The 14,422-nt window shown below is 39.4% G+C and overlaps 1 protein-coding gene across 1 annotated transcript; it reads left to right on the plus strand.

Annotated features, from left to right (window-relative positions):
- The first annotated feature begins 547 nt into the window (after positions 1-547).
- On the plus strand, positions 548-5,392 carry LOC126428219 (heterogeneous nuclear ribonucleoprotein A1, A2/B1 homolog). Its single transcript, XM_050090137.1, has 7 exons — positions 548-697; positions 1,451-1,596; positions 1,676-2,007; positions 2,394-2,582; positions 2,669-2,962; positions 3,038-3,115; positions 4,348-5,392. The coding sequence occupies exons 1-6, from the start codon at positions 677-679 to the stop codon at positions 3,082-3,084; spliced, it is 1,029 nt and encodes a 342-aa protein (XP_049946094.1). The 5' UTR covers positions 548-676; the 3' UTR covers positions 3,085-3,115; positions 4,348-5,392.
- The last annotated feature ends 9,030 nt before the right edge of the window (positions 5,393-14,422 follow it).

A 14,422-nucleotide genomic window follows, 5' to 3' on the forward strand; every position in this document is an offset into this window, starting at 1 on the left:
GGCGCCAAAGCAGAAGCGAGTTCTTTATCGATAATAGTCGGAAGTGCATGCGATTGAAACGTGACAGGTATTAAATATTTTTATTCACACAATTCATTACTTCAGAAGTATTACATATATTAATTATCTCGTTGAGAAATTCTGAACATGTAATGGGTAGTCATTATATTGTAAATAAATAACTGAAAAAATATATGGTACCAGTGCTGCAATATATATCTCATTTTAAATTTGAGGACAATATTCATATAATGTGAAATATAGTAAAATATATTTGAATTGTTGAGGTGAGAAAATTTTCGTTGTTTCGATTTTTATGGGTTTTGGCCGAGTGGGGGTGGCGGGGGAAGGAAACCGCCCGGTACACTAGTCATTTAATTTCTTGTCAAAGTAATTGTTGCAGAATACGTCAAAAGTTTATGGATTTAATAACATATATTTTCTTAAACATATTCTTTTGTGGTGAATATTGTGTGAAAATTACAGAAGTCAGCGAACGCATATATTTGAGTTCGCTTTTGAGTTACGTAGTTACTGCTATACCTAGCGTGCAAAGCGTCAGTTCCTTCTTCTCCATTTTGAAGCGGCAGGAGTAGCGTCGTTAGGGAAGTAGGGAAACTTGTACTGTGGGAATTTGTAGGTAGAAGTTGTCCCAGTAAAGAAAAATTCATTCAAGATGGTGAATATGGATCGTGAGGTGAGAAAATACTCAATTATTTTTAATTCTGACTGTAAATACTTGGATAAGAGTTCATCGATCCTAACTGGTCAATGGACGCAACGGAAGTTGGTTTAACGTGTTCTAAAATCATTTGGAACTTTTTGAAAGTTAATAACTGTCCTAATGGTTAGAATTTTTAAATGTTTACAATACTTTTCTTGTGATTGTGTTAATTGCAGTACGACGTCCTTTGGTGAGGCAAGTTTACGTGTTCTGAAAGTGTGTGTGTGTGTGTGTGTGTGTGTGTGTAAAATATCGCGCATTACGCGTTGGAAGATTAATTTTTTCACTTTTTGTTGTCAATTTTGTGATAAGTTAATATATGTAACGTGTAGTTCTCAGCGCCATTAATGGCGGAAGGAGTTGACCACCTCTGTACTTCCAGTTACATTAATCAATTTTATACTGTTTCTATACATGGTAATATTCCATGATTTCCGTATGTCGGAAAGGCCTACAGTTTTGTTATAGTGAGCGGGTGTTTAACGCGTGATATAACATGGATACGTGGAAACGAGTGGTCGCCATTTTGCCTTCCATTCAGCACCGCGCTGTTAACTATAGCAGCTCTGGTTGTTGCCTGGAAGAAAATAAATGTAAAGCCATAGGTTTGGTTGTGAGCTAGGAACTCGCTCACGGACCCGGTCAAGGCTTTAAATAATAGTATAAATTATAATTAAGTTATTAGTTAGAAAGTGTGATGATACTAATTGAATTTCCTTCCTACAGAATGATCACGGTGAGCCAGAGCATGTTAGAAAACTATTTATTGGTGGATTGGACTATAGAACAACTGACGAGTCCCTAAAGCAACATTTTGAACAATGGGGTGAAATAGTTGATGTGGTGGTTATGAAGGACCCTAAAACGAAGAGGTGCGTAAAACAGCTTAAGTTTAACGCATGATAAAATTACTTTATTAAGGAAATGTTAATAGCTCTTCATGTCTTGCAGGTCGAGAGGGTTTGGGTTCATAACTTACTCCAGAGCACATATGGTGGATGATGCTCAGAATGCTCGCCCACACAAAGTTGATGGTCGTGTTGTGGAGCCGAAAAGAGCTGTTCCTCGCACGGAGATTGGTAGGCCAGAAGCGGGAGCGACTGTGAAAAAGCTATTTGTTGGTGGAATTAAGGAAGAGATGGAAGAAAACGATCTGCGCGATTATTTCAAACAGTATGGCACTGTCGTCTCTGCTGCAATCGTCGTTGACAAGGAGACTCGCAAGAAGCGTGGCTTCGCTTTCGTAGAATTTGACGATTATGATCCAGTTGACAAAATATGTTGTAAGTATCCACTTATCTTTATGGCGTTTAAAATAGCTGTGTATGTATTTTTGGTAGTGTGATGGAATTATTTTATACTTATTGTAGTGCAAAGTGTAAAATTTATCATGTGTTGCTGAGTTACTTAACTTTTTTGTTAATTTGCAGACGAAATTTTTTAAATGAGATTCCTTTAATTTTCAATTAGAGCACTGAGCCTTGTGGGCTATTCAGTACTTACCTGAACTTCTGAGGCATCAAATATGTTCAATAGCTCATTTTTTTTGTGTATCAGAACTTTGCATTTTGATGTACCAAAGTTTTTTGCTGTGGCTTGCAATTTGTTACTAAACTCAGAATTGGTGTGGAAGTTGACCTGTTGTAATCTTGAGTTCTAATTCTTCCAGTGAGTCGCAATCACCAGATCCGTGGGAAGCACATAGATGTCAAAAAAGCCTTACCCAAAGGTGATGCTCCAGGAGGCCGTGGAGGTGGAGGCAGAGGTGGGGTTGGTGGTGGTGCAGGTGGTGGCTGGGGCGGAGGACGTGGTGACTGGGGTGGAAGTGCTGGTGGCGGTGGAGGTGGTGGCTGGGGAGGTTAGTAATTGCTGCATCAGTCTTCATGCTTCTGTTATGTTTTAATTCTAGTCTTTATATTGTTTATAACCTTGATTTATTTTCAGGTGCTGATCCATGGGAGAATGGCCGTGGTGGTGGCGGTGACCGATGGGGAGGTGGTGGTGGCGGTATGGGTGGTGGAGATAGGTGGGGTGGGGGTGGTGGAATGGGAGGGGGTGACAGGTACGGCGGTGGCGGTGGACGCAGTGGTGGATGGTCCAATGATGGTTACAATAGTGGACCACAGTCTGACGGATTTGGTGGCGGCTACAAGCAAAGCTATGGAGGAGGTGCAGTTCGTGGTTCTAGTGGTTATGGTGGAAGCCGGTCTGCTCCATACTCTGATAGAGGATCTCGAGGTGAGCTTTTAAAGAGGATTTTGCTGTTTGTTGCAGGGTGATCAAGCAATTTGCAAAAATTTTATTGCATTTCAGGTGGTGGAGGTGGCGGTTACGGTTCTGGTGGTGGCCGCAGGTATTAAGTGCTGTGGCACTCCTTTCCTCCCTGTGCAGGTATGTAATTCTTGTAGTACATTTAAATTTGTCAATATTATGCATACAATCTTGAAATGTTGAGTAACATTTAGGAAACTGTTAGGCAGGCATTTCATAGAGGTTTAAGATACAGAATGTCTAGTTGAGTCTTTTTTGGGAAAGTAGTGAAATTGCACAAAATACTTTCGGTTATTCAATGATTAGGGACTAAAACACGTATGTAGACATGATTAAGATAAATGATTAATACAGAATAAATTTAGGTTGAAGTGCAGTAAATGTGTACTATGCTTTTCCTGTTTGTGCTAAGTCTTTCATATTAATGTGGAAATAAGACTTGAGTTGGTTGAGGGTAGCAAGTTGTATTGCTTGTTCATAATTTCCTATGATGGTAAATGGTTTTGTTTCACTTGTGATTACTTAAGCTGTATGTGGTCTCAGATTGACCACAAACTCCGAAATATAGGTATTTTGAAAAATAGTGATTAGCTACTGTATACTGTCACGTGATTCAGTGAACAAAGTGATGACAGCTACCACAACAGAAGAGCTGCAGTACACTGTTAGTGCACTTAGCCTAAAAAAATTGAACATTGCAGAATTTTTTAGATATGCAGTTTACTTGCATTGGAAAGTCAAAAGTGCACTTGAATATACAATATATTCAGCTGAACTTGGTGGCAGCAAGCTCTGGCATATTCAGGAACAGAAAATGCTGCTAGCTTTCAAAGTAATTTATGCAGCAGTTTAGGCAGAGTAATAGAAACTGGGCTATTCAGGTGATAGGAAAGTTCTGATGAATGAAATGCCCACAGTAGGACAGATGACATGTCCTGTCCCCCTGGAGTTGAGGTCCTGGCTGACTTAATTCCTGGATAGTCTTCTCCATCATTAATCTTTTTTGTTCTTAATGAAAGCTAGTATTAGTAACATTGTGCCTGAGGTTGTAGCCACTTTGAGTGGAAAATGTATTAGATTGGTTTCATTTGGAAATTTATCATTATGGATCTAATTGTGATTGAAGTTATAGCTCTTTCAGTGTTTAGGAATATGGTGTAAGTCCTTAAGACAAAAATCCCTTCGAGAATTTGGAGGTAATTAATATTTATGCTGTCTTTTGGTAGAGTATTAGTACCTTGATGGTTAGGATTATGTGATAAACTTGTTTAGGTAGATAGTGGATAATATTTTGTGAGATGTTAACTAATGTTTTATGCATTTTGTTTTCTCTCTGAACCTTGTTTATTCAGGTGTCGCCTATTTCTGATACTTCGCTATAAGTAGCTGAGGCTGTCAGATGTAGGAGACAGGCAAAGTCAGAGCACAGGAGAGGCAGGCAGGCAGGTTTAACCTTGAGCAGAGACAGAAGAGCAAATGAGCAGAACAGGACATGGATCAGTTCGTTGCTAGAGCAATCGTGTGTACTGCATCATCAGTCATTCCATTTTAAACAATCTCACCCTTGACACCATTATCAGTTAGTGAAGTAGTCTACATCCTATGTCTTGTGTAATTATCTTCGACTTTTTAAGATGTGTAATTTTATTGTAGTTGCTCAATAGTTGTCAGATACAGTTCTGGAAATCTTGGCCTGAAAATATAAACCATTTACAAATTATGATCAAAAATGCCTGTAGTTTTGAGGAATGAGTACAAATGTTTTGGAAAGTTAACTTTTTGTCCAGTATCTGATTGATAATGCCGAGAAACCAGTTGTATGAACTTTTATAGGTCATTGTATTTATTTAGCTGGCTCTCACATTTTGTATAGGTTTTAAGTGGTCATACACCTTAGTCTTTGTGAGAAGGAATCCAGTTTTCTTTTGAGGGACCAAATCGTAAGTGCGAAACTGCAGGCTTGTAGGTGTTCAAAGGTACCCTCACTAATTTATTGTAGTTCTTGCCATTTTATCATATAAAAGCAGTTTTAGTATATTGCATTGAAAGTTAAGTGAATGAGGAATTGATCTGTATGCTTAGAACTTCATGCAGTAAATAATTAGTGAGTACAAAGATCTGTAATCCCAACGTGTCACTAATTACTGGTTTCTTTGTTCTCTCTCTTCCCCTCCGTTTCTTTTTGGATCCGAGTTTTTGGATGTTTGGAAGACATTCAAGTGAGTTTTTGGTATCCTGAACCAAGGGCTCACCTGCATAAAAGGTCAGTTGCTGGTGACTGTATATCTTTAATTTTAAAAAGCCCCCATTTTTGTACTTTCCAACACAATAGGCCATGTGAAATGCATTTATGTATTATAATTTTCCTATGTTCTAAATAAACTTTTTCTAATAAAATTGTGTTCTTTCTTTAACCTATTGACATTCCTGAGACAAAATTGCAACAATAAGGGCTACTGCAGTGGTGCTAGCTGGTGTGAGGCTGATGCAGTGTGTAGCAAAATATAAGTTGGCTGGAAAACATGTTCTCAGTAAAGGCAGTTAAAGTGAAATGAGTTTGGTAATATTGTATTTGCTCCATAAGTAATGAACTTGATAAGTAAATAGATGTACTGATAAAGCTGAATAGTTGGAATATTTACACCAAACTATGGAAAATGCAGTGATACTTGCTGACTAATGTTAAGTGTGTGTGAGAAAGATTCATGGCACACTGAAAGTAAAATTGTGAAAGTTTATTTTGTAATGGTGCTGAATAGTTGAGCATTCCAGGTTGAAGTGTAAATGTTAAGTTCTGTGGAAACTTAGATTTGATGCTTCATGTATTACTTTGTTGCACTTGTCACTTGGAAGCAAGTAGACTTATGTCCACAAATATTTACTTAGTCATCTAATCAAATTTTTGCAGTATACAAGCAGAGGTAACTTGGTACCTCTACAGTAGTAAGTAGTACAGTATTAAATTTTGTAGTGAACAAATATTGAAGTTGGGTGTTGGGTGGCTAGTTGCCCCAGGACAATTGTAGCAAGGAAGAAATGTCACTCCAGTGTGTTACTGTAGTGCAGAGGTGAGGTGTGAACTTGGTGCTACGCTTTTGAGGAAGGATATGTACTTAATTAACCTGAGGTAAGTTTGAAAATGAAACTTCAGAGACCCAAATTTCGATTTCACATAAGATTGAGAGTAATTTAAGACTTCAACCTTTTACTGTCTCATTAAAAAAAAATTGCAGTATCCATTAGGGTGTGAGAGGTTTAGTATTTTCAGTGAGTGGTGCAAATGTTAGTTTGTGATTATTCTGTAAACTTTTCATATGGTTAGTTGCAGAAATGAGTGTTTCTGAGATTGTATTATTTGCAACTACATTTTAGTATTAACAGTACTGGAAAATTCAGGATTATGACAGTAACAGTATCAGGTTTTTTCTTTGGGAAGAGTATTTGATATATAGTGCATTCACGTAGGAATGTGTTCAAACATTTGAGGGTGTTGCAGTTGCATAATTGGAAACATTGTCCATAAAGATTTAAGTCTAAACAAGTATTGATAGTAATGTGAGAGATAAGACAGTTTCCCTGCAGCCCTAACACTATCTGTCCAGAAGAAGCTGCTTGAATATTTCATACCATAAGAATTCAAAGTGGTGCAAAGCTAGGTAACATGCTTAAAATTTTCAGATTTGTAAAATTACTTTACAAAGAACACATTGATTGTTAGTTGGAATTGGCAAACTTAAGTTGTGTGCAATTTTGTAAGAATATTAAATGGAATAAGTGGTTTTGGGTAAAGCAAGAGGTAAAATACTGGAGAATTGCAATCCGCAAAAACATTGCCTGCATTGACATTAACCCATTCTAAAATTTTTTGTTTACGGGGATCCACATTGTATAGGACTTAGATATTATTAAACAAATACAGATAAGGGCAGCATGAGTTGGGTTTTTTTCTCCCATGGGAATGTGTTGCAGAGGTGCTGAAGAAACTGGGACATTTGAAAAGTCTACTTGTAGTTTTGGAGACTGGCTTTGAATGATTGTGGGAATAAAACTGGCCATGTATCTCTTGTTTAGGTATTGAGGACAAGATTAGGCTACAGTAGCATTTTTTCTGCACTGTCAATTGAATGATGAGCCCTAATAACTGTTGCAATGGGACATAACCTGTCATGCATTCGTGGTATGCAGAGTATGTAACATAAAGGGTATATTTGAAATGCACAGATGCTGCTTGCTTTAAGATGGGAAGACTAGTATTAAGCAGATTACAGTAATTTAACATACCAATTACAAATGTTACATATTGAAAGTGAACTCTGCTCTTATTAGGATGATGTTTTTAAAGTGCATCATTATCCGTTTTCTTATTGTGGATTTTCTATTTACGTATGTCTGATAGGGTTTAACAGTTTTCTTTTTGAAGTTGGTAAGTCTCAACCACATGTGAAAGATGATTTAAACTCAAAGAATGAAGGCAATTTTCATTATTGGGTGTTTGAAAGCCATGTTTGTGCTATACAAATAAAGAACTTCATTGCAATAAGTTTTGTCTGTGGTTACAAAGGTAGTTCAGTCCTTGATCAGTCCCAGGATTTTTAATCAGTCAGCTTCACTTGTGGCAGTGTTTGTTGATAAGGAAAATCCAGGGTTGCACAATGGCTTGGCGACAATGTAAAGCTGTAGTGTAATTGTATCATCACTGGTGATGTACTTAACTTCTATCAATCTGGTTGTAATGAATGTAGTATCTTTTGATGTTGGCTGTGCAATTCCTTGACTGTTTCAGTAAGACATTCAAAAATGTGATGGAATATTCTACTGAAATTCTGGAAAAGTATGTAATCACAAACTAAATTTTTTGAAACTTTGCTTGCTTCACTATATAATGAATACACGAATCCTAGTTCCACTCTGTCATGGATTGCGAAAGTTAGAGAAGTGTTCACTGTTAGTTGTATTCTAATTTTTGTGGCTTTGCTGATGCTGTCCAAGTACACACTGATACAAAACTGTGGTGCAGAGTCACTGAGAAGTTGGTAATCCTTTGCAGATAGCTTAGAGAACTGCATGTTGCATAACATAAGACAGACAACTGTGAAATTGGCAAAAGTAAAGCTGAAGTTACCATTTTCTATGATAAATGAAATTCTAAATTGGGAAAAAGGTAATTAATCACAAATTCCATGCTTTACTTAAGATTTAGTATTGCACATAAATATGATGGGCCTCAAGAGATAGATATTTAGTTTCTTCTAGATGTGTAGCTATCTGAACAATGCCAGTTACAATTTTGCATTGTAGCAAGGTACAGGTAAAACAGGCCAACAAGAGCTGAAATTGAAAGCAGAATAAGTGACCTGAAAGCAGTCTAGAAATTCATTGTTCTAGTGAGGTAGTCACTTCATTATTTTACATGTGATAAAACATTCAAAAACAGGCCATCCTCATACACAACTGATCTGGTCTTGCTTTCTTTCTGTGGTGCAGTAAACTAACATCGGCTTGCCAAGTGACGTAACGTTTTTGTTGTAGGATACGCTACTGATAGGCAAGTATTGTTAACAGCCTGTGTGAGAGTAATTGTTCTTTGTAGCTGCACTGATACAAGGAGGTGCTGTTTCTTTGCTCATTCCTATCTGTGAGACCTCAGCCAAGCACTTGAGTGTGTCAGAGTAGTCATTTAGGTAAGGGTTTGTGAGAGGAATCAAACCATGGCAGTCCCCAGTTTGTGAGTAAGCTACAAAAAAGAAAAATGTAACTTTGCATGATCTACATAACACACAAATGTTGTGTAGACTGATTGCATAGCACAAAGGTTAAGCTACAATACTTATGTGAAAGGCAGTTACTAACCTTGTTTGAGGGCTTTAAATTTTTTTCAAATCTCTATTGAAATTGTGCACGTGTGTCTGCTACATCTACTTGTGGCTTTGGTTTCCAACTGTGACAATGGATCAAAGCTGTTTACCGTTGATTATATTTAAATGGAAAGTGGGCGGGAGGAGGAGGAAAGATAAGGGGATTACAGATGTCAACTGCACTGGGATGCAGCTGACATTAGTAATCCTTCATTTATCTCTTTCTTTCTCTCCACCTTCACACATAATGTATCACAGTTTCAGATTTAATATGCTGTCTGTTACTGCACATTTGTTTCAAAATGTCTGAGAAAGCCCAATTTCATTTGTGATGTCACGTCCCACATATTTCGTCTTCTCCCCTCCCCTTAACCTTTCCAGATATTGTTTTGCCTTATCTAGTTCCACTGGAAGAACAGCAATCTTAACAAATCCTACAAAACGAATACATCCTTGTTTATTTCCCCAATCACCATGCCACTAGTTACCCACAGGAAAGAATCTGCAACAATCATCACATCACACCTTGGAACTAAGTCCTTCAGCAAGTCATACACTTCACACAGCACTTGTGACAAGTTGATTTTACCTTTAGTGTAAATTGAATAGGAAAACTTCATAGACTAGCTAAAAAATATATTAAAGTTCATAGAATATTTAGACCTAAAGTTTGGATATTAATCCAAAACTTTCGGAGACATATAAATGATTAAAACTGTTGTTTACATTATGGAGCAATAGTTAACAAGACACTGAGCCTACACCACATGAAATTTTCACTATTTCTTGACTAGTTCACTTTGGCTGCTTACTAGTGTCAAATGGGTGGTGTGTAAGAAGACACTAATACAAACTGAACTTCATTGAAATCGACATGTAACTTACAGGATATGATAATGTAAATAAAACTTGAGCAATATTCATGCCTATGAAATGTTCTCTCTTTCCAAGAAATAAACAAATAAAAGTGAAACCTTCAATAGATAGCACACGGTAGCTACTAATTTACTTATATGCTATAATGACCTTAGTTGTTACTGTACCATTGAACACTTAAGGAGAGCTCTGAATGTACACAACTTGTCAACCAAAGGGGCTAAGTTAGTCAGGTATGGGCTAAATGCATGAAATGATTGTCGGACTCTTCTTTTCAGAAAACACAGTGAACAAGTCAGTGTACCTGGGCATTCGGGAGCATTTTGTGTACCCTCAAATTCAAGGCTTGCAACCCAACATAAACTTTAAGCAAGATGAAGCTCTGCTGCATTAGTAAACAGCTGTTTGCAAGTTCTTGGATACAAAATTTCCCTGTTGCTGGATCAGATGCGTAGAACCCACTGCCTGACCACTGCTTTTCCCAACACATGCCACTGGATTTCTTTGGATTCATGAAGGATCACATTCAGGGAAAGTGGAAGACATTCCTGTGTCAAGATGTTTTACCACTGATGTACTTGCAACAATGGCAGAGGACACATTAACAACATGGCAAGAAGTCGAACACACTCGATATTCTTCATGCTACAAATCATTCACTTGCAGAAGTGTATTGATTCTTTATTTATAAATTCTTTGAGATGTTACAGTAATGTGGGAGATGGAGAGGTACATCCTTTACTTTCCTTACCCTCTCACTTGCCTGCACTGCTACGAGGTGACGTTTAGTCTTGCAGTGAGCAGTGGTCATCATGTCTTGTGTCATGAGTGTGTCTCAGTGAGGTACTTGAGTTGGCTAACTCTGGGCAGGAGCATACAGAACTATGGTTCATATTTAAAAGAACTGCTGACCATCAACTGGATGGGTATGTACCCAATAGAGCAAATCATAATGGAATGGATCCATCATGGTATACAGTTTCTCCCTCCCTCCCCCCCCCCCCTTCCCCCCATCTGTCTAGCAGCTAGTGTTAAGTATATTGTGGTAGCCCATTTTATTCCAATGTAGCTCAGTTAAGCTAAAAGGTTGGACACTCCAAAAACAGCAACTACTACTTATTAGATAACGAAGGAAGGGGCCGGAGAGAGAGAGAGAGAGATATGCAGAATGAAATGTGTTTGGCTGTCAGCAGGGTAATACTTGAAGCCCTCAATGACTACTGAAGTGTAATCTTATTGAAGTCCATCCCTGGTAGCTGAGTGGTCAGTGCGACAGAATGTCAATCCTAAGAGCCTGGGTTCGATTCCTGGCTGGGTTGGAGATTTTCTGCGCTCAGGGACTGGACGTTGTGTTGTTTTAATTATCAACATTTCATCCTCATCGACGCCTAAGTGGTGTCAAATCGAAAGACTTGCACCCGGTGAATGGTCTACCCAATGGGAGGCCCTAGTCACAAGACATTTACATTTATTAATCTTTTGAAAGATCTCTGGAATCTAAAGCAATTCTGGTCCCATGTTAATCCCATCGCTGGCACCAGAATTAATGTCCAGATGCTCATGGAACTGAAATTGAAGGTAAGAAAGCAAAGGCAGAAAAAGTTAACTCCATTTTCAAATGTTCCTTTATTGTGGAAAATACATGCGTACTGTTCAAAGTTTAGATATTGCGCCACTACAATTATAGATTCAATACTTTTGGTTGTGAATAGCTGAATTCATCTTAATGCCACATAAGTGTATGGATCCATAGATCTCTGTGAGTCTTCTGCAAGAAGATCGGTTATCAACACATTGTTCTTATCACACACTTCTGAAGAATAGACTGTTGCTGCCCTAGAAGACTGTGCCTAGTATAGTAATAAGTGAGTGAAAGTAGCAATTGTGTCTGTAGATCAACACAGTGAGAGCTTTCACATTTAAAGGGATGCAGAGCTGAGCTGTTGAGAGGAAGTGGATAACTGTGAGCCAGAACTCTGCCAAAATTTTATCTTCAGGAGCAAAATTTGTAATATTTCTGATGTTGTGGTCTTCAGTCCAGAGACTGGTTTGATGCAGCTCTCCATGCTACTCTTGAGCAAGCTTCTTCATCTCCAAGTAACTACTGCAGCCCATGTCATTGTGAACCTGCTTAGTGTATTCATCTTTTGGTCTCCTTCTATGAATTTTACCCTCCGTGCTGCCCTCCAGTACTAAATTGATGCTTCGGAACGTGTCCTATCAACCGATCCTTTCTTCTAGTTAAGTTGCAGCACAAATTCCTCTTCTCTCCAATTCTATTCAGTGCCACCTCATTAGTTACCCATATAATCTGCAGTATTCTTCTGTAGCACCACATTTCGAAAGCTTCTATTCTCTTCTTGTCTAAACTATTTATTGTCCATGTACATTCCATACAAATACTTTTAGAAAAGACTTCCTGATACTTAAATCTATACTCGATGCTAACAAATTTCTCTGCTTCAGAAACGCCTTTCTTGCCATTGCCAGTCTACATTTTATATCCCCTCTACTTTGAGCACCATCAGTTATTTTGCTCCCTAAATAGCAAAACTCATCTACTACTTTAAATGTCTCATTTCCTAATCTAATTCCCTCAGCATCACGTGATTTAATTCGGCTACATTTCATTATCCTCATTTTGCTTTTGTTGATGTTCAATTTGTATCCTCAGTTCAACTGCTCTTACAGGTCCTTTGCTGCCTCTAACAGAATTACAATGTCATCAGCAATCTTCAAACATTTTTATTTCTTCTCCATTGATTCCTACTCTAAATTTTTCTTTTGTTTCCTTTATTACTTGCTCAATATATAGATCGAATAACATCGGGGATAGGCTATAACCCTGTCTCACTCCCTTCACAGCCACTGCTTCCCTTTTGTGCCCCTCGAGTCTTGTAAGTACCATCTCTTTTCTGTACAAATTGTAAATAGCCATTGACCCCTGGCACCTTCAGAATTTGAAAGAGAGTATTCCAGTTAAACAAATACTAACAAAGAGATATAGGGACTGGCCAGTACTTACCTCAGCTCAGTACAGCCGATAGATACACAAAACAGAACAGAAAATCCTAAAAATCCAAGGTCCCTCACAAGGCCTCACAACGGCTTCCATAGACCTACTCGCTCCACCTGAGCCACGTACCCCTACCTTCTACCTATTACCCAAAATCCACAAAGAGAACCATCCTGGCCGTCCCATTGTAGCAGGCTTCAACGCCCCAACAGAATGTATCTCAGCTCTGGTAGACCAACACCTCCAACCTATCACCCGCAGACTCCCATCCTACATCAAAGACACAAACCACGTCCTAGAACGCCTCAAATCCATTCCCACTCCCTCCCCACCTGAAAGCTTTCTTGTCACCATAGATGCTACATCCCTTTACGCAAACATCCCACATACCCATGGTCTCTCTGCCGTTGAACACTACCCCTCCCAATGCCCATCCAAAGATCTTCCAAAAACCTCGTTCCTTATCACACTTACCAATTTCATCCTCTCCCATAATTACTTCACTTTTGAAGGCCAGACCTACAAACAAATCGGGGGAACGGCCATGGGAACCAGGATGGCTCCGTCCTATGCCAACCTCTTCATGGGCCGCATGGAGGAGGCTTCCCTGAAGACCCAACAGCTGCCTCCCCTGGCCTGGTATAAGTTTATAGATGACATCTTCGTGGTCTGGACTCATGGTGAAGAAACACTCCTTAATTTCCTCAATAACCTCAACTCCTTTTCGAATCTGAATTTCACCTGGTCCTTCTCCAAAACCCAAGCCACCTTCCTGGGTGTTGACCTTCATCTTGTTGAAGCTCACATCCACACCTCTGTCCACATCAAACCCACAAACAAACAACAGTACCTTCACTCTGACAGCTGCCATCCATTCCACATCAAACGCTCCCTTCCCTACAGCCTAGGTATTCGTGGTGAACGTATTTGCTCCAGTGACGAATCCCTCAACAATTACACCAATAACCTGACCAGTGCTTTCCTCTCCTGCAACTATCCTGCAGACCTTGTCCACAAACAGATCTCCCGAGCAATACATTCCTCCCCGTCCAACAACAATGTTCCTACACCCAGACCACACAGAAGCATCCCCCTTGTCACCCAATATTATCCTGGCCTCGAGTACATCAACAAATTACTCCACCAGGGATATGACTTTCTCAAGTCAAGCCCTGAAATGAGATCATCCCTTGACAATATTCTCCCCACACCACCCAGAGTTGCCTTTCGTCGCCCACCTAACCTCCGTCCTTGTCAAACCCTACAATTTTCCCAGACCACCTTCTCTACCCAGCGGTTCCTACCGCTGTAACCGACCCCACTGCAAAACCTGCCCCATGCATCCTCCCCCTCCCCCCCCCCCCCCCCAACCACCTACTCCAGTCCCACTACTGGTAAAACATACACAATTCAAGGCAGGGCCACATGTGAAACACCACATGTCATTTATCATCTGACATGCCTGCACTGCACAGCCTTTTACATCGGTATGACGACAACTAAACTGGCTGAGCGCATGAACGGGCACAGACCAACTGTCCGCCTAGGAGATGTCCAATACCCAGTACCAGAGCATGCCCTCCAGTATAATTCTAGGGACCTAGGAACCTGGTACACCGTACGTGCCATTTGGCTTCTCCCACCCAACACCAGTCCCTCAGAACTGCGGAGATGGGAACT

This window comes from Schistocerca serialis, chromosome 12 (genome assembly GCF_023864345.2).
Source record: "Schistocerca serialis cubense isolate TAMUIC-IGC-003099 chromosome 12, iqSchSeri2.2, whole genome shotgun sequence".
NCBI lineage: Eukaryota > Metazoa > Arthropoda > Insecta > Orthoptera > Acrididae > Schistocerca > Schistocerca serialis.

Bases quoted from the DNA above. Each gene is read 5' to 3' on its own strand.
- LOC126428219 (XM_050090137.1), top strand. From the start codon at position 677: ATGGTGAATATGGATCGTGAG. The intron at 1,597-1,675 runs GTGCGTAAAACA...CATGTCTTGCAG, and splicing joins AAGGACCCTAAAACGAAGAG to GTCGAGAGGGTTTGGGTTCA. The intron at 2,008-2,393 runs GTAAGTATCCAC...TAATTCTTCCAG, and splicing joins TCCAGTTGACAAAATATGTT to TGAGTCGCAATCACCAGATC.